At 41.7% G+C, this 25,274-nt stretch overlaps 2 protein-coding genes and 1 pseudogene across 7 annotated transcripts in view; 2 read left to right on the top strand and 1 right to left on the bottom strand.

Annotated features, from left to right (window-relative positions):
- MSH3 (mutS homolog 3) overlaps positions 1–11,415 on the bottom strand; it is a 215,084-nt gene extending 203,669 nt beyond the window's left edge. Inside the window, exons 1-3 of the mRNA XM_025388025.1 lie at positions 11,150–11,415; positions 9,581–9,701; positions 799–1,019 (exon numbers count right to left, since the gene is read on the bottom strand). Of these exons, the coding sequence (XP_025243810.1) occupies positions 799–1,019; positions 9,581–9,701; positions 11,150–11,350 (543 nt within the window). The 5' untranslated portion in view covers positions 11,351–11,415. The remainder of the gene's footprint in view (positions 1–798; positions 1,020–9,580; positions 9,702–11,149) is intronic.
- DHFR (dihydrofolate reductase) overlaps positions 11,118–25,274 on the top strand; it is a 31,505-nt gene continuing 17,348 nt past the window's right edge. For 4 of the 6 annotated variants that reach the window (XM_025388028.1, XM_025388027.1, XM_025388030.1 and 1 more), the window contains exons 1-3: positions 11,349–11,668; positions 12,487–12,536; positions 14,701–14,806. In XM_025388028.1, coding sequence (XP_025243813.1) covers positions 11,349–11,668; positions 12,487–12,536; positions 14,701–14,806 — 476 coding nt within the window. Of the gene's footprint in view, positions 11,669–12,486; positions 12,537–14,700; positions 14,807–25,274 lie in introns of all 6 variants that reach the window. The other 2 variants (XM_025388031.1, XM_025388032.1) reach the window with 2 other exon arrangements.
- LOC112627327 lies at positions 16,684–16,793 on the top strand (annotated as a pseudogene).

Raw genomic sequence — 25,274 nt, 5'->3', positions numbered from 1 at the left:
AAATCATAGGCAAAATTTTGTTGGCTTGAGAATTTTTCTGAGGAAAAAGGCCAACAGCTTTCATTACGATTTCAATGACTCAAATATATACATACATACACATATACATATACATATATAGGATCATTTCTCTAATTCAATGGTTGTCAATCACAGCTACAGATTAAAATGACTGCTTTTCCTTCAGTCTCACCTTGTCTGGAGGCTAAGGTGGGAGGATTGCTTGAGCCCAGGAGTTTGAGACTACAGTGAACTATAATCGCACAACTGTACTCTAGCCTGGGCAACAGAGCAAGACCTCATCAATAAAAATAAAATGTAAAATAAAATGCAAGCTTTCTAAAAATAGCCACGCCCATTTCTCAGTGAAAACCAATTAAGTAAGATTCTGAGGGAAGGTTCTTAATGGCAATTTTTGGTTTAAGGTCTCCAGGTGATTCCAATGTAAAGCTAAGGTAATCATGGAAACTCTAAGAAGGACTGTAAGAAACTGTGCTTGTATTAATTGTCAATAAAGAATCCCTCCAAGTCAAGGGCTCCTGATCCAGGCAGTACCTCAGAATTACCTGGAAGGCTTTTGTTTTGTTCTCATACAAACCAATTAATCCCTCCCAAAACATAGTAAATCGAATCTCCAGGGATGTAAAAAACTAAACTAAAACACAAAATCTCCCCCAGATAATTCAGAAGATCATCCACGTTTAGGAACCATTGCCATGAATGACCCCAGAGAACCTGATAGTACTTCAGAACCCACTATTCTAGGTAACTGGATACTCATCTATAGCAGTTACATACCTTTTGTTTAATTTGACATTTCGAATCTTCAGAAGAAACTGCATTCTTTGCACGTAGAAGACTGATATCATCAAAATCAGTACATTTTGGCAGAACTGCAAATCTCTCCTGCAGAGATTCTGTCTGGACTCTACTTTGAGGAAGGGCAGAATCGCAGCAGAATTCTTTCAATTTTTCCAGAGACTTTAAAACATTCCTGGTCCTCAGACATTTCTTTGGCTCTTAGGTAGCAAAGAAGAAGAAAATACAACAATAGTATTTTGGTGTCATTATATCAATTCACAACGAGCATAGAATTTTTTAAAGAGGTAGATTCCCCATAAAGCAATGAACCTAACTATAATGTGATTTTAAAAAAAAAAAAAGAAACACTGGGTTCAGGGTAAAGATGTCATATTAAACACAGACCAAATTTCACTCATTCCTGAAACCTCATTACTAGAGTTTATTTTTTTCTTTTCTTTTTTTTTTTTTTTTTTTTGAAGACATAAGCCCATAAGGACAGAGAGGAGAGGTAATAACTGCAAATGAGATATCTAAAGCTAGAAAGGAAAACAAATGAACAATAACCAATTCAGCACACCTGAGAGCTAAATCCTAAGTCAGTAATTAGGAAAACCAAGAGCCAACTCTACTTAAAACACAAAATGCTCAAAAGACTCAGGAATTAGGGTACCAGTAGCTCTGGAAAGGAATAAAAGGAGGTTCTAAAATAAAGAGGATTGGTTCCAAGTAATTGGTTCCCTAAACCCCTACCATACTCCAAGTTGAAAGATAACTGCCCTTCCTCCACATCAGCAGCCAACTGGAGATTTCTTCCCTGGAAAGGCAAAACAAGCACAGTTGACGGAGTACTGTACTAACCCAGAAGGATGACAGGAACACAGACACAATGTATGCTGAGATCCATGGCCTCTCCAGAACCCAGGCAGCCAGAACACTCCCCTCCAGGCAGAAGCTGGGAGGACGCTTGACTGGGAAATCTAACTAGCTCAAGGAGAAAGACTTGACATTGACATCAGGGGTTCACCAAGAAAACCAAATCGACATACTCAGACACACCATCACTTTGCTCATGACATGCCTTCTGCATGTCAAAATTGTATTCATTCTTCAAGACCCATCTCAAATCTACCTTTCCCATAAAACCTTCTGCTAGCTTTCCCAGCTTAAAATCATCTTTTCTTTCTCTATGTTCCTATAACAAGATCACATCTCCCTGCGGCACTCATCACAGTCTGCCAATTGGCAGTTTTTCATAAACAAGCAATCCATGAAAGAAGGGAAACTATCATTTTCTGGATCCCTGGATCCCTACCATGTACTAGAACACAGTATTTCACTGTTTAGAGCAATACTATTAGGTTGGTGCTACTAAATGTAAAGGAACTGGGACTGCATGCATTTATCACCTCTTACCTTCCCTATTAAAGCAAAAACACTCTGAGGGCAAGAGTTGTGTTTTGTTCATTCTAAAAGTTTAAAATTGCTCCTGAGCTGCTTGCTAGGGCCTGCTCCCACCCTGTGGAGTGTACTTTTTGTTTTCAATAAATCTCTGCTTTTGTTGCTTAAAAAAAAAAAAAAGCTTAAAATTTTCCCGATTTATATTTAGACATCTTCACAGGCTTTCACTAGGTCTCCTGTGAATTTTCTAGCTACAAAAATGTAAATTTGACTCTTTTCTCAAGTGTATATTCCCCTTGTTTACTATTACTCTCTTTTTCGAAATGCACATGTGTATCACCCTCCAAAGTATACTATAAGTGTGTATGTTATACAAAGATTTTCCCTCCTATAGACATAAAAAAAACTTTGCCTGGAATGGAGGTGGGATGAAGAACTTGGAGTTGTATTTGTTGGGGAAAAAAAAAAGTATTGTGAAAGTGGATCATATGAATTGGGTCATTCTTGTCACACTCAATTAAAATGGAGTAGAGAGGCCAGGGGAAAAAGCACTGAGAGCACATATCATTGCTCCAAAAATGTAATTCTCTGCAAGCCTAGCTGCTAAAACTGCCTACTGTAACCTGAAACCAATTTTACCTGATAGCTGCTAAAACAACCTGCTGTGGCTCTAAAAGGCTAGTTTTACCCACTGCGGTCATTCACTAATCAGAGCTTGCCAGTTCCCCCAAATTTTCCTAGTACCAATGAACCTTCTTTCAAAACAATACATTTCTTTTTCTTTTTGCAACCGTGACCTCCAGGGCTTATGAGATCCTCCCACCTCAGCCTCCTGAGTAGCTGGGACTACAGGCAAGTGCCACCATGCCCAACTAATTTTTTTTAATTTTTTATATAGTTGGGGTCTCCCTATGCTGCCTAGGCTGGTCTCCAACTCCTGGGCTCAAACAATCCTCCTGCTCTGGCCTCCCAAAGTGTTGGGAATACAGGTGTGAGCAGCTGCTCCTGGCTCATTTCTCCTTTTTAATAAAACTTCCAATTTTATCTTTGTCCTTCATCATACCAAAGACCACCTGGTCTGTGTGTATGCCCCAAATTGCAATTCTTGCTTCCCAAATAAAATGGTTTTTTTGTTTGTTTTTTTTTTTCCTTTTTTTGAGACAAAGTCTCACTCTGTCACCCGGGCTGGAGTGCAATGGTGTGATCTCGGCTCACCACAACCTCTGCCTCCTGGATTCAAGTAATTCTCCTATCTCAGCCTCCTGAATAGCTGGGATTACAGGTGTGTGCCACCATACCTGGCTAATTTTTGCATTTGTAGTAGAGATGGGGTTTCATCATGTTGGGCAGGCTGGTCTTGAACTCCTGAACTCAGGTGATCCGCCCACCTCCGCCTCCCAAAGTGCTGTGATTAAAGGCGTGAGCCACCACACCCGGCCCCAAATAAAATGTTTTAAATTCAGAGATTTGTCTCTATATCTTATTTGACTTTGACAGTATTTAAAACCAAAGTGTGAAAAACAGAGATGAAATAATCAGGGACTCTTACAGCTGGTAGATGCTACTGGTTGAATAATAAATAATCACTGCCTAAAACTTACTACAGGTGTTGACAGTCTTGCATCATTTAATGATGGGGATATGTTATGAAGAACGTGTCATTAGGTGATTTCATCGTGTGCACATCAGAGAGTGTACTTACACAAACCTAGATGATGGTATAGACTCCTACACACCTAGGCTATATGGTATAATTTACTGCTCCCAGGTTATAAACCTGTATAGCGTGTTACCATACTGAATACTAGAGACAACTGTAACACAATGGTATCTGTGTATCTAAACATATTTAAACATAGAAATGGTACAGTAAAAATACCTACTATAATCTTGTGAGACTAATGTTGTATAGGCAGTCCCTCATTGACTGTTGTTAGGTAGCATATGACTGTATTTATGTTCTTAATGTTACCAATGTCTACTATCTCTGTATTGTGGAAATACGATGTAATGGTGTGCTACTGCTACTATGCGTCCCTTTCTAACTCTAAAAAGGTCAAGCCGTAGGAATGTGACTAAAGTTGCTCTAGAGTAAGGGCTATTATTCTCTACTGAAGTTTAAAAACAATCCTTAAAAAGATCAAAGTGATCCAAAGGAATTTAACTGCTTGCCAGAACAGAGTCCAACACTCTAAAGAAACACAAACTCCAGCAGGAGACAACATAGATTCAACATATCCATGATCCAACTAGTTAGTTACTAGACATGCAAAAAGCAGGAAAAATCTGTCAAGGGATGCAGGCCCAGAAATGACAGATGATGCAATTAGCATATAAGAACAAGAAAATACAATTTATAAATATGCTCCATATAATTGAGAATATAAAGGAAAACATGAGCAAAAAGAGAAGCAAAAGGATTTTTTTCAATAGCTTTACTGAGATATAATTCATATAGAGAACTGGAAGATATTTTAAAAGAACAAAATGGAACTTCTAGAGATGAAATATACAATATAGGGAATGAACATTTTATTGAATGAGATTTACAGCAGATTAGACATAGCAGAAAAAAAGACCACTGAAAACAGAGCAGTAGAATCTATCCAAAATGAAGTACAAAGAGAAATAAGCCTGGAAAACAAATTAAAAGAGCCTCGATGACTTAAGAGATAATATCAAATAGTTAATATCCCTGTAATAAACTCTCAGAAGGAGAGACAGAGATAGGAAGACAGAAAAAATGTGAAACAATAACAACCAAAAAAGTTTTCCACATTTAATAAGACCTATAAACCCACAGACTGGAGAAGCTTTAAATGAGCTCCAGACAGGATAAAAATAAATGAAGAAATAAAAATTAAAAACCAGACAAAGGCAGCTGGGCACGATGGCTCACGCCTATAATCCCAGCACTTTGGGAGGCCAAGGCAGGTAGATCACAAGGTCAGGAGTTTGAGACCAACCTGGCCAACATGGTGAAACCCGATCTCCACTAAAAAATACACAAATTAGCCAGGCGTGGTGACGAGTGCCTGTAACCCCAGCTACTCCTGAGGCTAAGGCAGGAGCATTGCTTAAACCTGGTGGGGTGGGTTGCAGTGAGCTGAGATTGGTGGGGGTGGCAAACAGACAAGGTCCATCAAAATCAAATATGTGTTTCTGCAGATTCTATGGGGCAGAAAAAAAATCGAACATGAAAATCAGTGATTAAGAGAAAATCTTAAAAGTAACCAGAGAAAAAGACAACCTTCTATAATTAAAAATAAAAAATCTTTGATGTCTTTTATGCTAAAGGTAAGAATCTCCGAAGAAATACAGTGACTCTTCCCTTCTAAATATGACTTTTCCAATATACAGTTACCTTGTTTCCTATGACTTCCTTTATGCTAGAAATATATTTTTGAATCTTTTCCAATGTGATATAGTTTGACTGTGCCCTGACCCAAATATCAACTTGAATTTTATCTCCCAGAATTCTCATGTGTTGTGGGAGGGACCCAGTGGGAGGAATCATGGAAGCCAGTCTTTCCTGTGCTATTCTCATGATAGTGAATAAGTCTCATGAAATCTGATGGGTTTATCAGGGGTTTCCACCTTTGTGTCTTCCTCATTGTCTCTTGCCACCGCCATGTAAGAAATGCCTTTCAACAAACTTGCATGTTCTACACATGTATCCCAAAACTTAAAATATAAAAAAATAATAAAATTTAAAAAAAAAGAAGTGCCTTTCACCTCCCACCATGATTCTGAGGCCTCCCCAGCCATGTGGAACCATAAGTCCAATTAAACCTCTTTTTCTTCCCAGTCTCTGGTATGTCTTTATCAGTAGTGTGAAAACAAACGCATCTCTTACTTTGTTTATTATTCTTCCCTTGGTTTTCAAAATACATACTTAACTGGCTTTTCAAATGTATCTAAGTTTGCTTGTATATATAAAAGTTTCCTTCTCCCGTGGATCCCAGGTATAAAAAATAACTTGTTAATTGAAGAGTTAAGAACTGAGGTGGATATATACAATGGAATACTGCCTAGAAATAAAAAGGAATGAATGTATTATAGAATAGCCAAAATGATAGAGACAGAAAGCTGAATGGCAGCCACCATGGGTTGGGGGAACAGAAATACAGGGAGTTAGTGTTTAATGGGTACAGACTTATAGGATTGCAAGATTAAAAGTTCTGGAGATGGATGGTGGTGATGGGTGCATATGTACTAAATACCCCTGAGCTGTATACTTAAAAATGTCAAGGATGATAAATTTTATGTTATGTATAGTTTACCACAATAAAGAAAATGAGTATTTTTAGAAAGGAAATGAAGTAGATACATGCTACAACACGGATGAACCTTGAAAACATTACAGTAAGTGAAAGAAACCAGACACCAAAGGCCACACATTATATGATTCCATTTATATGAAATGTTCAGAATAGGCAAATCTATAGACAGAAAGTAGATTAGTGGTTACCTAGGGCTGGGAAGTGCTGGGGGAGAACAGGGGGTGGCTGTTCATGGGCACAGGATCTCTTTTGGGGTGACGAAAATGTTCTAAAATTGACTTTGATGATGGTTGCACAACTCTGGGAATATCCTAAAAGCCACTGAATTGTGCATGCTAAATGGGTGAATCATATTGTATGATAACTGTATCTTTTCTTTGAGACTGAGCCTCAATCTGTCGCCCAGCTTGGAGAGCAGTGGCATGATCTCGGCTCACTGCACCCACACCTCCCAGACTCAAGCGATTCTCCCGTCTCAGCCTCCTGAGTAGCTGGGACCACCGGTGCCCGCCACCACGTCTGGCTAATTTTTGTATTTTTAGTAGAGACGGGGTTTCACCATGTTGACCAGGCTAGTCTCGAACTCCTGACCTCAGGTGATACACCTGCCTCAGCCTCCCAAAGTGCTGGGATTACAGGCGTGAGCCACCATGCCTGGCCCCAAGAACTGTATCTTAATAATTCTGTTATTAAAAAAAAAAACAAAACTTGCCAGGTATGATGGCTCAGGAGTGCAGTCCCAGCTACTGAGGTGCTGAGGCAGGAGGATGGCTTGGGACTAGGAATTCAAGACCAGCCTGGTCAACACAGCAAAACCCTGTCTCTAAAAAACATATATATTTTTTTAATTAGCCAGGCATGGTGACATGCACCTGTGGTCCTTGCTACTTAGGAAGCTAAGGCGGGAGGATGGCTTGAGCCCAGGAGTTTGAGGCTACATGAGCAATGATCCTGCCACTACACTCCAGCCTGGATGACAGAGTAAGACCTGTCTCTAAAAAATAAAATAAACTGAAGTGGAGCAGTCACCCAGCTTCTGACTAGTGAATGATCCTCTCCCTTGTTCCTTAGTGCCATTTTTAACAAGTGGCAAAGGTTCTATTTTAAAGTATGCCAAGTGCATTGTCTTATTTCAACAACATTCCATTTCAACTGTCCCATGTGGTCTTAGTTACTTAACTGTGATAATCTTCAGTTCTCTTCATCTATCACCCACTTCTTCCTCTATAAAAAGACAACAGGCCGGGCGCAGTGGCTCACACCTGTAATGCAGCACTTTGGGAGGCCAAGACGGGCAGATCACTTGAGGCCACCAGGAGTTTGAGACCAGCCTAACCAACATGGCAAAATGCTGACTCTACTAAAAATACAAAAAGTAGCCAGGTGTGGTGGCACGCACCTGTAATCCCAGCTACTTGGGAGGCTGAGGCAGGAGAATTGCTTGAACTCAGGAGGTGGAGGTTACAGTGAGCTGAGATTACACCAGTGCACTCCAGCCTGGGTGACAGAGTGAGAGACCCTGTCTCAAAAAAAAAAAAAAAAAAATAGAGGGCAAAAAGCCTTCTTAGGAAAAATAAATGAGCTACAAAAAGTCTCTAGAATAAAAATCAGTTGCTTATTCAGTGCTTATAGACCTAAAAAATGGGTCTATACAGAGTAATCAAGCAATGAAAGGTAGGCAGCCCCAGAATTGTAACATTAACACGTGACAAATTCTCTCAAGTCATGCCTTCTTGCATGCCCCCTCCAGAAAGGGGAAGTTTTAGATTTACTTTTCTCCTTAGCCACACATCTCCATTCCTGTAGTTATTTCATACTAAAGCTTTCATGTTGACCCTAAATCCAAATTTTACCTTTAATGGAAGGATTAATATTTTACATATATCTCCACTGGACAGATACCTCTACTGAATTGGGACTTTTTTCTTTTTTCTCATTCTCTTTACCTAATTTCCTGGGGATAATGAATAAAGATGGATTTCCTGTCTTCCCTTATCACAAATTCTCTGATACCATAAAACCAGAGAAAAATCTGCTCAACTGTCTATATGCAACAGCACCTCTAGAAATCCAGGAACGCAGGCACTCAGGCAGGCTGGGGTTTTGTTTTGTTTTGTTTTGTTTTGTTTTGTTTTGTTTGCTGTTTTTCGTTTGTTTGTTTTTTGTTTTGAGACAGAGTGTTGCTCTGTCGCCCAGGCTGGAGTGCAGTGGCACAATCTTGGCTCACAGCAACTTCCGCCTCCTGGGCTCAAGTGATTCTCCTGCCTCAACCTCCCACGTAGCTGGGATTACAGGCAACCACCACCACGCCCAGCTAATTATCGTATTTTTAGTGGAGACAGGATTTCACCATGTTGGCCAGGCTGGTTTTAAACTCCTGACCTCAGATGATCCGCCTGCCTTGGCCTCCCAAAGTGCTGAGATTACACGTGTCAGCCACCGTGCCCAGCCTAGGCATGCTGTTTTTATTCAATGCCTTTTACATACACAAACAGCAGCTCTAAGCAAAAAAAAAAAAAAAAAGGCGGGGGAGAGTAGATCTACGGGTCCTGATACTGAAAATTGTTCAAAATTTTCTATTAAGTAGAAAAAGACAGTAGCAAATTAGTATACAATATAATATAATCCATAAAATATAATTAAATAAACCAATTTGTGAGCTTATGAGTATGCACATAAATACACATGTATAAATTTTTAAAATCTGGAAGTATATACAGAACACCAATTAGTAGTGGGCCTCATTCAAAGGGAGGGATTATGGGGTCTATCACTGTCTACGTTCCAAATTTCTGTACTGTTTGAAATTTCTGTAGCAAGAATGTTTTAATTTTATAATCAGGACAAAAATAGCTAGAAGGAATAAAGGAGAAAGTTGGGAGAACTACAGTTAAATTGCAGAATTCTAGCTCTACCATTCCCTTAACGTCCTATACACATCACCATCACCTATAGGGCGCCACTCTGCTCAGGAACAAAGGGGACCTTTCTCCACAAAGAAAAAAGACACAATTCTAATATACTCTTCCACCCTCTGGAGAATTCCAGAATAACAGGGCCATGACTGAGAGAGAAAAGAATCCCCCACAACTCACCAGAGTTGCCAGACATTCCCAGATCACTTCCTCCTTCCTTTTGTTGGGCTTTCTTTACTTTCTTTTTAACAGGCCCATCATTTTCCAATGGTCTCTTCTTACTTCTGTCAATTTGGGTAGCCTATATCGGGAAGGTTAGAAAATGATGTGTTATCTCTATTCTGAGAAGGCCTGAGGTATGTGAAGTAATTTAAACCTTACATCTGAATGACAAGTTCCTTGCCATCCATTCTTCAAAGAATCCCCTACTTTTAGTACTGGAAAAGTCTATGGGTGAACTGTTTTTAACACCATAAAAGACAAGATAGAGTCTGATGACTGAGGCCAGGAGTCTCAGCAACTCAAGCCCTGCTTAGAATTAATTGAAACCAAGGCTGCTACCTGTCTTGACTCAATCAGCCTTCAGCTTTCTCTAATTATAAAACTTGAATCACCCTACTTACATATGCTAAATAAAATACCTCTAAGAAATAAACAGCTATGTAGCAAAGGCACAGAGAGGAAAAGATACATAATAAAAGAACAGTATCATTTTTTACATGGTCATTCCAATTTAAGTGTTTCCTGTTTAAATGGTTTATGTTCATCACTAAAGATGTGACAAGATTATGAACTTTTTCTTGGCAGAAAACTTGCCAAAAGCATACATAAGTCCTTCACCAACTACCCTTTAAATGGTGGGTGCAAACTTTTGGTGAATTCATGAAAATGTCGGCCTCAAAAAAATAAACAAAAACAGAAGAGAAGTAATCACTATAAGGGAGAAATATATAAGAAGGGAACAAGATTTTGAAGCACCCAAGCTGTCACCTACATTATAACACGGTAGGTGGCTAAATACCAGTCTTCAATGCCTTTCCACCCTCAGTTTGAAAAATACTGTGCAGGTGACCCCAGTGAGGGGTCACCCTTGGGCTTTTCCCCTGGCAGTATCTCCCGTCTAAAAACAAACAAATGTACTTATTGCGTTGAAGGATGGCAACAGGAAGGACTCCATGATTAATCGCATCTATTCCATCCTAAGAAACTTTATCCACCCAAACTGTATTTCAGACTTTATAATCTAAACTACAAAAAGTGTTCACTGGGGAACTGCACAATATGACTGCTTTTAACCGTAGTGATTTGAAATATTGAGCAACGCTGTTGCAGCCTTGAAAACTGGAGACCTAACGGCAGCTTTCTTCTAGTCACCCAATCCTGCACTTTTTAAATCAGTAAAACTCTTCGACCACCAAGGAAAAAAAAAAGGATGGAGGTTAAAAGACGCACCCCTTACCCACAAGCCCCGTTATCAGAATGCGAGTCAGGAGACCTGAGTTCCTGTCTCAGGCCTGCCATTAAACACCTGCGTAACCTTAGCCTATCTCCTCAAATGGAAGTACTAAAAACCTCAGCGCTTCACCTAGTTTGTAGCCCGCCTGGGCTCTTTCCACCTTCCCCTTCTTCAGCCCGCCCCTTCCTCCTCCAGCCCTGTCACCTGGCGGAGAGTACCCGCCTCCGCCCGCCTCACCCACAAGCCCCGCCCACCGGCCCCGATAGCCCTTCCCCGTCCCGGACAGAACCTACCACTAGCGGCGGCAGCTGGGGCGGGAAAGTGGACGCTGGGGGCGCTGCGGCGTCACGGTCCACCTGATCGGTTGCACCCGTGGGGGAGGAGGTGGATTTCAGGCTTCCCGTAGACTGGAAGAATCGGCTCAAAACAGCTTGCCTCGCAGGGATTGGGCTGGAGGCAGCGAGGCCGCCCGACGCAGGCTTCCGGCGAGACATGGCAAGGATGGCAGCCCGGGAACAGGGCTCGGCCGGTAGCGCGAGCCCGCGGCCGCGGTTCCCAGGCGTCTGCGGGCGCGAGCACGCCGTGACCCTGCCGTGCGCCGGGGCGGGGGGCGGGGCCTCGCCTGCACAAATAGGAACGAGGCGGCGGGGCGGCCACAATTTCGCGCCAATCTTGACGGCGCGTTCTGTTTTAACGAGCGGGCTCGGAGGTGTTCCAGCTGCTGTCATGGCTCGTTCGCTAAACTGCATCGTCGCTGTGTCCCAGAACATGGGCATCGGCAAGAACGGGGACCTGCCCTGGCCGCCGCTCAGGTATCTGCCGGGCCGGGGCGATGGGATCCAGACTGGCGCAGGCTGCCCGCAGTCGGGGTATCTGGGTGGGACGCGCTGGGCCGACTCCCGGTGAGAGGATGGGGCCAAACTTGGCGGTCTGCGCTGGCAGGAAGGGTGGGCCCGACTGGATTCCCCTTTTCTGCTGCGCAGGAGGCAAAGTTGCTGATTTCTGCCCGGATCCTGCTGCCAGGTGAGGTCTTTGCCCTGCTGCGCCCTCGCCCAGGGCAAAGTCCCAGCCCTGGAGAAAACACCTCACCCCTGCCCGCAGCGCTCCGTTTGTCAGGTGCCTTAGAGCTGGAGCTCAAGGGATAATTGTCATGCGTGTCCCTGTGAAGAGACCACCAAACAGGCTCTGTGTGAACATGGCTGTTTATTTCACCTGGGTGCAGGCGGGCTGAGTCGGAAAAGAGAGTCAGCGAAGGGAGATAAGGGTGGGGCTGTTTTATAGGATTTGGGTAGGTAAAGGAAAATTACAAAGGGGGGTTGTTCTCTGGCGGGGTAGGAGTGGGGGTCACAAGGTGCTCAGTAGGGGAGCTTTTTGAGCCAGGATGAGCCAGGAAAAGGAATTTCACAAGATAATATCATCGCTTAAGGCCAGGACCGGCCATTTTCACTTCTTTTGTCTTGGAATGTTATCAGTTAAGGTGAGGCAGGGTATTTGCACTTCTTTTGTGATTCTTCAGTTACATCAGGCCATCTGGGCGTATACCTGCGAGTCACAGGGGATGCGATGGCTTGGCTTGGGCTCAGAGGCCTGAAAATAATGTTTCGAGTAACGCTGTTTCTCTAACTTGTAGGAGTGAATTCAGATATTTCCAGAGAATGACCACAACCTCTTCAGTAGAAGGTAATGTGGGATTAAGTAGGGTCTTGGTTGATGAAATTTACCAATGCAAATGTTATTTAAATGGAAAGTTTTCCGTGTTAATCTGGGACCTTTTCTCCTATTATGGATCTGTATGCAGTTCCCAAGGTTCATTTACCATTATTAAAATTTTTTTGTCTTAGAAATTTTATGTTAATGCACGAGCAAATTATCAGGCATGGGGCAGAATTGGCAGCTGGGTGGAGGCTTCAGTGGAGGTTAGCACTCGGAAAGGAAAGCAGAGGAGGCCTTTAGAAGAGCTGCTGGAAGAGATAAGCCCTGAACAAAGGCAATGGAGAAGAGAGGGTAAAAAATTTTTAAGGTTACATGACCCTGGATTTTGGAGATCAGGAATTTAAAGATGATGCATCAAGGATGAACGCTCAGATTTTCAGTTTGAAAGCTGACGTGACATGTAAAGGAGTGGAGAATAATGTACCATTGTAATGATGAGGCGCCTCTAGGACATCTAGGATAATTTCAGGCACGGGGATCTAGGTGAATTGAACTATTGGAGGGAAGGGAATAACCAAGGAAAAGAATGTGGGGGTTGAGAGATGTCCCGTTTAAAACCTAAGAGACCTGGATATTTATGGTTGTAAGAGGAGGCATGGCAGAGGAAACAGAAACGGTAAGAAAGGAGCAGATGCTGCAGCTCTTGAATGGGACAGATACAAGGCATTTGGATTTGACACTTAGGTCACTGGTAGAGATGATGACGAAAGCCCATAGCTAAAGAAATTATAAAAGCCACTCTCAAAAATCCCAGTGTGGTCTGGTAATGTTGATGTTTCTTTGGTTCAGATAGCTGAGTCTCAAAGTTATTCTCCTAAGAAATTGACCTGAAGTGGACGCTATATGTAAAAAGTTTTTATAGAAGCGTTAAAAGAATAGGATAGAGACATAATTAAACATGTTTTAAGGCAATTGAGTGGAACATTAAGCAGCTATTTTTAAAAGTATGATTTAATATCAATCTACAAAGTACACAAATATGAATAATACAATTATATCACAGTTTTGACAGTACTGATTAGAGGCTGAACATTATTCTAAGTCTTTAATTCCCACAACAACCCTAGAAGCAGGAACTATTGTTATCTCTATTTTATGGATAAAGAAAGTAATCCACAAGGGGTTAACATGATTTGTCTTGTGGATGACAAAATGCATTCAACTTGAGCACTTTGACTCAGGATTTTTTTTTTTTTTTTTTTTTTTTTTTGTGAGACGGAGTCTCACCTCTATCTCCCAGGCTGGAGTGTAGTGGCGCAATCTCGGCTCACTGCAAGCTCCACCTCCCGGGTTCACGCCATTCTCCTACCTCAGCTGGGACTGAGTAGCTGGGACTACAGGACTACACGGAGTAGCTGGGACTACAGGCGCCTGCCACCACGCCCGGCTAATTTTTTGTATTTTTAGTAGAGACGCGGTTTCACCGTGTTAGCCAGGATGGTCTTGATCTCCTGACCTCGTGATCCGCCTGCCTCTGCCTCCCCAGAATCTTTACTCATTACTATGTTATACACAATTGCAATTGATTAAAAGTAAATATTGGATATAAATTGGATAATGCCAAAGGGAAAAATAGTTATATTTAGGCAATAAGTGATAAGTATGAATTTTGGTAAGACTTTTAAGTTTACTTTTTTTAAAGGAGAGCCACTAAATGTCAGGATGTCAGTCATATCTATGCACATACCTACACTAAGTCCTCACTTAACGTCATCTATGAGTTCTTGGAAACTGTGACTCTAAGTGAAACAATGTATAGCAAAACCAATTTTACCATAGGCTACTTGATGTACACAAGACTTAAATTCCTAGGGCATATTGCTGGTCACAAAAACATCACCAAACTTCTAAATGAAGGCCGAAAACACTTCTAATATTAAACACTGAAATAAATATGAGCTATACATACATTTAAGAATAATAATGTGGATGTCTTTGGGATGTGGAAGGAAACTGGAGTACCTGGAGAAACTCCATGCAGGCTCCACACAGACAGTGGCCCTGGCCAGGAATTGATTATTTTTCTCATCAATGTTAGAAGAAAACGATGTTATTCAAGGCCTTGTTGTATATAAATATATGAAAATACATGTATATTCCCAAAATATACTTAGGCTTTGTGATTTTATAGGTAAACAGAATCTGGTGATTATGGGTAAGAAGACTTGGTTCTCCATTCCTGAGAAGAATCGACCTTTAAAGGGTAGAATTAATTTAGTTCTCAGCAGAGAACTCAAGTAAGTACCTTAACATAAATTCACCACAAGAAAATCGTGTCTTATAGTGGAGATCAGTATATGATAAAATGAAATTGTATAAAAGGAGCTGTTGATGAGGCTGCTTAATATCACAAAGGTGATTATAGAAAATAAGCAGTTATCTATACTACATGGCAATAATTTCTTCTACTACCTGAGTAATTGATTTCATCATCTTGAAAAGTTACATTAAACATTAAATATCTCACTGTGGTATCAGATTTGCAAGTTTTCTTCAACCATCATTCAGTAGGCTCAAATATAAATTATACAGTATAATCAGTAACTTGTAGTTTCACATAAAGTCAAAACAACTATGTTTTGGGACTTGCTAAAATTAAGTGATGATCTCCCTTCTGGACCCAACCCTAAATGCAATAAAATGTGAATTTTAGGATGGGCTGAAATGGGTCATAATCTTCTGCTCTATTATTCCTAGTTAACCACAATACCCAGTAATATTTTGTACTTAACATTCATTACCCAGTGTCTGAAGGTAAAGAATTTCAAAGTATTGAAATGGTTCTAGAGATCCTGGAGAGAAGCAAGTATCTCTAGTTAGCCTCTGATAAGAATTTTCCTGTGGGGGCGGAGCAAGATGGCCGAATAGGAACAGCTCCAGTCTCCAACTCCCAGCGCGAGTGACACAGAAGACCGGTGATTTCTGCATTTTCAACTGAGGTACTGGGTTCATCTCACTGGGGAGTGCCAGACGATCGGCGCTGCTCAGCTGCTGCAGCCCGACCAGCGAGAGCTGAAGCAGGGCGAGGCATCGCCTCACCTGGGAAGCGCAAGGGGGAAGGGAATCCCTTTTCCTAGCCAGGGGAACTGAGACACACAACACCTGGAAAATCGGGTAACTCCCACCCCAATATTGCGCTTTAAGCAAACAGGCACACCAGGAGATCATATCCCACACCTGGCCGGGAGGGTCCCACGCCCACGGAGCCTCCCTCATTGCTAGCACAGCAGTCTGTGATCTACCGGCAAGGCAGCAGCGAGGCTGGGGGAGGGGCGCCCGCCATTGCTGAGGCTTAAGTAGGTAAACAAAGCTGCTGGGAAGCTCCAACTGGGTGGAGCTCACAGCAGCTCAAGGAAACCTGCCTGTCTCTGTAGACTCCACCTCTGGGGACAGGGCACAGCTACACAACAACAACAACAACAACAAAAAAAAAGCAGCAGAAACCTCTGCAGACGCAAAGGACTCTGTCTGACAGCTTTGAAGAGAGCAGTGGATCTCCCAACACGGAGGTTGAGATCTGAGAAGGGACAGACTGCCTGCTCAAGCGGGTCCCTGACCCCTGAGTAGCCTAACTGGGAGACATCCCCCACTAGGGGCAGTCTGACACCCCACACCTCACAGGGTGGAGTACACCCCTGAGAGGAAGCTTCCAAAGCAAGAATCAGACAGGTACACTCGCTGTTCAGAAATATTCTATCTTCTGCAGCCTCTGCTGCTGATACCCAGGCAAACAGGGTCTGGAGTGGACCTCAAGCAATCTCCAACAGACCTACAGCTGAGGGTCCTGACTGTTAGAAGGAAAACTATCAAACAGGAAGGACACCTACACCAAAACCCCATCAGTACATCACCATCATCAAAGACCAGAGGCAGATAAAACCACAAAGATGGGGAAAAAGCAGGGCAGAAAAGCTGGAAATTCAAAAAATAAGAGCACATCTCCCCCGGCAAAGGAGCGCAGCTCATCGCCAGCAATGGATCAAAGCTGGACGGAGAATGACTTTGATGAGATGAGAGAAGAAGGCTTCAGTCCATCAAATTTCTCAGAGCTAAAGGAGGAATTACGTACCCAGCGCAAAGAAACTAAAAATCTTGAAAAAAAAGTGGAAGAATTAGCTTTGCGCAGTGGCAGTATCGTAGCCAATGAGGTTTATCCGAGGCGCGATTATTGCTGATTATTGCTAATTGAAAAAGTGGAAGAATTGATGGCTAGAGTAATTAATGCAGAGAAGGTCATAAACGAAATGAAAGAGATGAAAACCATGACACGAGAAATACGTGACAAATGCACAAGCTTCAGTAACCGACTCGATCAACTGGAAGAAAGAGTATCAGCAATTGAGGATCAAATGAATGAAATGAAGCGAGAAGAGAAACCAAAAGAAAAAAGAAGAAAAAGAAATGAACAAAGCCTGCAAGAAGTATGGGATTATGTAAAAAGACCAAATCTACGTCTGATTGGGGTGCCTGAAAGTGAGGGGGAAAATGGAACCAAGTTGGAAAACACTCTTCAGGATATCATCCAGGAGAACTTCCCCAACCTAGTAGGGCAGGCCAACATTCAAATCCAGGAAATACAGAGAACGCCACAAAGATACTCCTCGAGAAGAGCAACTCCAAGACACATAATTGCCAGATTCACCAAAGTTGAAATGAAGGAAAAAATCTTAAGTGCAGCCAGAGAGAAAGGTCGGGTTACCCACAAAGGGAAGCCCATCAGACTCACAGCAGATCTCTCGGCAGAAACTCTACAAGCCAGAAGAGAGTGGGGGCCAATATTCAACATTCTTAAAGAAAAGAATTTTAAACCCAGAATTTCATATCCAGCCAAACTAAGTTTCATAAGTGAAGGAGAAATAAAATCCTTTACAGATAAGCAAATGCTTAGAGATTTTGTCACCACTAGGCCTGCCTTACAAGAGACCCTGAAGGAAGCACTCAACATGGAAAGGAACAACCGGTACCAGCCATCTCAAAAACATGCCAAAATGTAAAGACCATCGAGGCTAGGAAGAAACTGCATCAACTAACGAGCAAAATAACCAGTTAATATCATAATGGCAGGATCAAGTTCACACATAACAATCTTAACCTTAAATGTAAATGGACTAAATGCTCCAATTAAAAGACACAGACTGGCAAACTGGATAAAGAGTCAAGACCCATCAGTCTGCTGTATTCAGGAGACCCATCTCACACGCAGAGACATACATAGGCTCAAAATAAAGGGATGGAGGAAGATTTACCAAGCAAATGGAGAACAAAACAAAGCAGGGGTTGCAATCCTAGTCTCTGATAAAACAGACTTTAAACCATCAAAGATCAAAAGAGACAAAGAAGGCCATTACATAATGGTAAAGGGATCAATTCAAGAGGAAGAGCTAACTATCCTAAATATATATGCACCCAATACAGGAGCACCCAGATTCATAAAGCAAGTCCTTAGAGACTTACAAAGAGACTTAGACTCCCATACAATAATAATGGGAGACTTCAACACTCCACTGTCAACATTAGACAGATCAACAAGACAGAAAGTTAACAAGGATATCCAGGAATTGAACTCATCTCTGCAGCAAGCAGACCTAATAGACATCTATAGAACTCTCCACCCCAAATCAACAGAATATACATTCTTCTCAGCACCACATCGTACTTACTCCAAAATTGACCATATAATTGGAAGTAAAGCACTCCTCAGCAAATGTACAAGAACAGAAATTATAACAAACTGTCTCTCAGACCACAGTGCAATCAAACTAGAACTCAGGACTAAGAAACTCACTCAAAACCGCTCCACTACATGGAAACTGAACAACCTGCTCCTGAATGACTACTGGGTACATAACGAAATGAAGGCAGAAATAAAGATGTTCTTTGAAACCAATGAGAACAAAGATACAACATACCAGAATCTCTGGGACACATTTAAAGCAGTGTGTAGAGGGAAATTTATAGCACTAAATGCCCACAAGAGAAAGCAGGAAAGACCAAAAATTGATACTCTAACATCGCAATTAAAAGAACTAGAGAAGCAAGAGCAAACACATTCGAAAGCTAGCAGAAGGCAAGAAATAACTAAGATCAGAGCAGAACTGAAGGAGATAGAGACACAAAAAACCCTCCAAAAAATCAATGAATCCAGGAGTTGGTTTTTTGAAAAGATCAACAAAATTGACAGACCACTAGCAAGACTAATAAAGAAGAAAAGAGAGAAGAATCAAATCGATGCAATTAAAAATGATAAAGGGGATATCACCACCGACCCCACAGAAATACAAACTACCATCAGAGAATACTATAAACACCTCTACGCAAATAAACTGGAAAACCTAGAAGAAATGGATAATTTCCTGGACACTTACACTCTTCCAAGACTAAACCAGGAAGAAGTTGAATCCCTGAATAGACCAATAGTAGGCTCTGAAATTGAGGCAATAATTAATAGCCTACCAACCCAAAAAAGTCCAGGACCAGATGGATTCACAGCTGAATTCTACCAGAGGTACAAGGAGGAGTTGGTACCATTCCTTCTGAAACTATTCCAATCAATAGAAAAAGAGGGAATCCTCCCTAACTCATTTTATGAGGCCAACATCATCCTGATACCAAAGCCTGGCAGAGACACAACAAAAAAAGAGAATTTTAGACCAATATCCCTGATGAACATCGATGCAAAAATCCTCAATAAAATACTGGGCAAACCGGATTCAACAACACATCAAAAAGCTTATCCACCATGATCAAGTGGGCTTCATCCCTGGGATGCAAGGCTGGTTCAACATTCGCAAATCAATAAACATAATCCAGCATATAAACAGAACCAAAGACAAGAACCACATGATTATCTCAATAGATGCAGAAAAGGCTTTTGACAAAATTCAACAGCCCTTCATGCTAAAAACGCTCAATAAATTCGGTATTGATGGAACGTACCTCAAAATAATAAGAGCTATGTATGACAAACCCACAGCCAATATCATACTGAATGGGCAAAAACTGGAAAAATTCCCTTTGAAAACTGGCACAAGACAGGGATGCCCTCTCTCACCACTCCTATTCAACATAGTGTTGGAAGTTCTGGCTAGGGCAATTAGGCAAGAGAAAGAAATCAGGGGTATTCAGTTAGGAAAAGAAGAAGTCAAATTGTCCCTGTTTGCAGATGACATGATTGTATATTTAGAAAACCCCATTGTCTCAGCCCAAAATCTCCTTAAGCTGATAAGCAACTTCAGCAAAGTCTCAGGATACAAAATTAATGTGCAAAAATCACAAGCATTCTTATACACCAATAACAGACAAACACAGAGCCAAATCATGAATGAACTTCCATTCACAATTGCTTCAAAGAGAATAAAATACCTAGGAATCCAACTTACAAGGGATGTAAAGGACCTCTTCAAGGAGAACTACAAACCACTGCTCAGTGAAATAAAAGAGGACACAAACAAATGGAAGAACATACCATGCTCATGGATAGGAAGAATCAATATCGTGAAAATGGCCGTACTGCCCAAGGTAATTTATAGATTCAATGCCATCCCCATCAAGCTACCAATGAGTTTCTTCACAGAATTGGAAAAAACTGCTTTAAAGTTCATATGGAACCAAAAAAGAGCCCGCATCTCCAAGACAATCCTAAGTCAAAAGAACAAAGCTGGAGGCATCACGCTACCTGACTTCAAACTATACTACAAGGCTACAGTAACCAAAACAGCATGGTACTGGTACCAAAACAGAGATATAGACCAATGGAACAGAACAGAGTCCTCAGAAATAATACCACACATCTACAGCCATCTGATCTTTGACAAACCTGAGAAAAACAAGAAATGGGGAAAGGATTCCCTATTTAATAAATGGTGCTGGGAAAATTGGCTAGCCATAAGTAGAAAGCTGAAACTGGATCCTTTCCTTACTCCTTATACGAAAATTAATTCAAGATGGATTAGAGACTTAAATGTTAGACCTAATACCATAAAAATCCTAGAGGAAAACCTAGGTAGTACCATTCAGGACATAGGCATGGGCAAAGACTTCATGTCTAAAACACCAAAAGCAACGGCAGCAAAAGCCAAAATTGACAAATGGGATCTCATTAAACTAAAGAGCTTCTGCACAGCAAAAGAAACTACCATCAGAGTGAACAGGCAACCTACAGAATGGGAGAAAATTTTTGCAATCTACTCATCTGACAAAGGGCTAATATCCAGAACCTACAAAGAACTCAAACAAATTTACAAGAAAAAAACAAACAACCCCATCAAAAAGTGGGCAAAGGATATGAACAGACATTTCTCAAAAGAAGACATTCATACAGCCAACAGACATATGAAAAAATGCTCATCATCACTGGCCATCAGAGAAATGCAAATCAAAACCACAATGAGATACCATCTCACACCAGTTAGAATGGCGATCATTAAAAAGTCAGGAAACAACAGGTGCTGGAGAGGTTGTGGAGAAATAGGAACACTTTTACACTGTTGGTGGGATTGTAAACTAGTTCAACCATTATGGAAAACAGTATGGCGATTCCTCAAGGATCTAGAACTAGATGTACCATATGACCCAGCCATCCCATTACTGGGGATATACCCAAAGGATTATAAATTATGCTGCTATAAAGACACATGCACACGTATGTTTATTGCAGCACTATTCACAATAGCAAAGACTTGGAATCAACCCAAATGTCCATCAGTGACAGATTGGATTAAGAAAATGTGGCACATATACACCATGGAATACTATGCAGCCATAAAAAAGGATGAGTTTGCGTCCTTTGTAGGGACATGGATGCAGCTGGAAACCATCATTCTTAGCAAACTATCACAAGAACAGAAAACCAAACACCGCATGTTCTCACTCATAGGTGGGAACTGAACAATGAGATCACTTGGACTCAGGAAGGGGAACATCACACACCGGGGCCTATCATGGGGAGGGGGGAGGGGGGAGGGATTGCATTGGGAGTTATACCTGATGCAAATGACGAGTTGATGGGTGCAGCAGACCAACATGGCACAAGTATACATATGTAACAAACCTGCACGTTATGCACATGTACCCTACAACTTAAAGTATAATAATAATAAATAAATTAAAAAAAAAAAAAAAAAAGAATTTTCCTGTACCCCAATCCAGGGTTGGAGTCAGCAGTTCATGAAGCCTAGATATGCCTTGACAACTGGAGAGTGGGAGGGGTAATCATATTAAGACTGCCCAGGAAGTCAACTCCAATGGCTTGGGAGGTTGAGGGGTGGCCAGAATTGGACCTGTGTTAATCCATTCTCATGTTGCTATTTTTAAAGAACTGCCAAGACCGGGCAATTTTACAGGAAAGAGGTTTAATTGATTTACAGTTCCTCATGGCTGGGGAGGCCACAGGAAATTTAAAATCATGGTGGAAGGGGAAGCAAACATGTCTTTCTTCATATGGTGGCAGGAAGTGCTGAGCTAAGGAAGAAAGGCCCCTTATAAAACCATCAGATCTCATGAGAACTTATTATCACGAGAACGTCATGGGCGAAACCACCCCTCCATGATTCATTTATCTCCACCTCGTACTACCCTTGACATGTGGGGGTTATTACAATTCAAGGTGAGATTTTGGTGGGGACACAGCCAAACCATATCAGGACCTAAGGGGAAAGTCTGGGATCTGGCATGTTAATCATTCTTAGTCTAATAATATAATCACCAAAAAGAATGCAGTATCCTAGGGCATTACTTGCTTGGGAACAGTGGTCATAGTATTATTTTCCCATGGATATTAGTAAAGATTCAACCAAAGAAGCAGAACCAGTAGGAGATAGAAATAGGTATATTAAAGAGTTTAATTGTGAGGAATTGGCTTACACAATTATGGGGACTGGGTATGTGAGTCCAAAAATCTGTAAAGCAGGCCATCAGAAAGGGCAAGCTGGAATTCTCCAGCAGGGGCTGAAGCAGTACAGGTGAAATTTCTTCAGGAAAGCCTTAACTCTACTCTCAAGGCCTTTAAACTGATTGAATCAGCCCACTCAGATTAAAGTCTGACCTGGCACAGTGGCCAACCCCTGCAATCCCAGCACTTTGGAAGGCCAAGGCAGGTGGATCACTTGAGCTCAGGAGTTTGAGACCAACCTGTGCAACAAAATGAAACCCCATCTCTACAAAAAAATTAGCCAGGCATGGTGGCGTGTACCTGTAGTTCCCGGGAGGCAGAGGTTGCAGTGAGTCAGGATAGTACCACTGCACTCCAGCCTAGCCAACAGAGTGAGACCCTGTCTCAAAAAAAATAAAAACTGAATTGTAATCACATCTACAAAATGCCTTCAAAGCAACACCTAGATACAGTATCTGAATAACCAAGAACTATATCTTAGCCAAGTTAACACTATAGGAAGGAAAGAACTACACAGCTATATAGGCTAAGGGGATTCAGGCTTACATAGGTTTTCTCCCAAGTTCTTCCTAGAATGGCATAGGTAAAACCCCAGAAGAAAGTGTATAGAATATTTGCATTGATTGCCTCTGGGCAACGGGGCAGATTTGTTGATATGCATCTTGCTGCCTGCTTCCATCTTCTCTTCATGCTATTCTTTCTTCCGGTTGCTAGGATGCTCTGATTATCTCTTTCCTTGGTATATTTCAAATTCACAGACTATATCGCCATTCCAAGAAGCTCTTTAATGACATTTTTGAATACTACTCAAGTGTGTTTATGGCTAGCTTGAGCTCAAACAGAAAGAAATCTCAGTGGGGGAGATGTTCACTTGAGCCAGCATTTCTCCTCAAACATAATGAGTGTAATTTTTTTTTACGACCTCCCTGTGATGCATGTAATTGGGTTTGGTTGCTTCTTGTGTATTTATGTATAACATATGTTGGTGTCTTGTGCTTTTTTTTTTAAGGCTAAGAAAAGTCTTTATTATCAAGCATGCCAGGGAAATAGTGATGCCAGTTAGTAAAAAATGTTAGAGTTCTTTTTTGTTGTTGTTCTTCCTCCCGCTTCCTTCCTTGTTGGTCAGTCCCACACATAGAGAGAGCACCTGCTGAGTGCCAGGCACTGCAGGCTCTTGAATAAAAGGGCAGAGATTTATACATGGAAATCACTTGCTTATGTCAGCTCTAAAGAGACTTCATTTTTCACCCCTCTCCCCCAGTGTAAGAAGAAACTGAATCCTCAAGGTAATCACAAATTTTCTACCGAACACTAGTTATTTAGGGTAAATATTTCCTTAGTAAGGTATTGGGGGAAAATGTTTTTCCAAAGTTGTCTAGACAATCAAGTTGTGGCTTTTTTTAAAAGAACTTGAGGTGAGGCCAGGCACGGTGGCTCACGCCTGTAATCCCAGCACTTTGGGAGGCTGAGGAGGGCAGATCACAAGGTCAGGAGATCGAGACCATCCTGGCTAACACAGTGAAACCCCATCTCTACTAAAAATACAAAAAATTACCCGGGCCTGATGGCTGGCGCCTGTAGTCCCAGCTGCTCGGGAGGCGGAGGCAGGAGAATGGCGTGAACCCGAGGGGCGGAGCTTGCAGTGAGCCGAGATAGGGCCACTGCACTCCAGCCTGGGCAAAGAGCCAGACTCCGTCTAAAAAAAAAAAAAAAAAGAACTTGAGGTGAGAAGGGTGGGAATGACCACTAATGAATACAGAATTTTTTTTTTTTTTGGTGATGGAAATGTTCTAAAAGTAGATAGGAGTTACGCTTGCACAACTCTGTGAATGTACTAAACGTCACGGAACCGTATACTTTAAAAGGGTGAATTTATGGTATGTGATTTTTATCAATAAAGTGACTTTTAAAAGTCTTTGGAACCAGCCAGGCACAGTGACTCACACCTGTAATCCCAGCACTTTGGGAGGCCAAGGTGGGCAGATCACAAGGTCAGGTGTTCGAGACCAGCCTGGCCAAAATGGTGAAACCCGTCTCTACTAAAAATACAAAAATTAGCCAGGTGTGGTGGCGAGCGCCTGTAATCCCAGCTACTCAGGAAGCTGAGGCAGGAGAAGCTGTTGAACCAGGAGGCGGAAGTTGCAGTGAGCCAAGACTATGCCACCGCTCTCCAGCCTGCGCAACAGAGAGAGACTCCATCTAAAAAAAAAAAAAAAAACTTGTTGGAACCCAAAATTAAATAAACAAGTTTTGCTGCAATGCTATAGTAGCCTTGACACTATCTTTAGAAAATCCAAAATTGCCTCCATGTTACAAGATTTAAATAGTCTCCCATCCATGAAAGTTAACTAAATTTCATGTCATAATTTTTTCCGATCTCACTATCAGAGTCTCCACAGTGATTAAAACTCCTTGAAGGTGCAGATCTCTCTCCCCGTACCACACACACTTGGAGTAGCAAATGCTGACTGACCTGGTTTCTGATACCTGCTATGGCCCCTAGTAACTTTGTGACTTTAGGCAGGTTACAAGTAAGCCTTGTTGAAGGTTCTTCCCTTACCTATTAAATGAGATGAATAATGACAACTTTTTAGGGTGATTTTGAAGACTCAAACTGAAATTTTGTATGTAAAGTTTCTGGCACACAGAAGGGTATAGACATCAGTTCCTACTGCGGCCGTCCCCCCACACACACACACAAACTTGCTACTTTATATCTTTTTTTTTTTTTTTTTTTTTTTTTTTTGACGGGGATTCCCCTTTCCCCCCCGGCGGGGGGGGCCGGGCGCGGGTCTTTCCTCCCGCAAACCCCCCCT

The sequence above is a fragment of the Theropithecus gelada genome, chromosome 6, assembly GCF_003255815.1.
Source record: "Theropithecus gelada isolate Dixy chromosome 6, Tgel_1.0, whole genome shotgun sequence".
NCBI classification, from domain to species: domain Eukaryota; kingdom Metazoa; phylum Chordata; class Mammalia; order Primates; family Cercopithecidae; genus Theropithecus; species Theropithecus gelada.
Note: the sequence above shows the minus strand (reverse complement) of the source record. Positions and strands in the feature narration are given on the sequence as shown.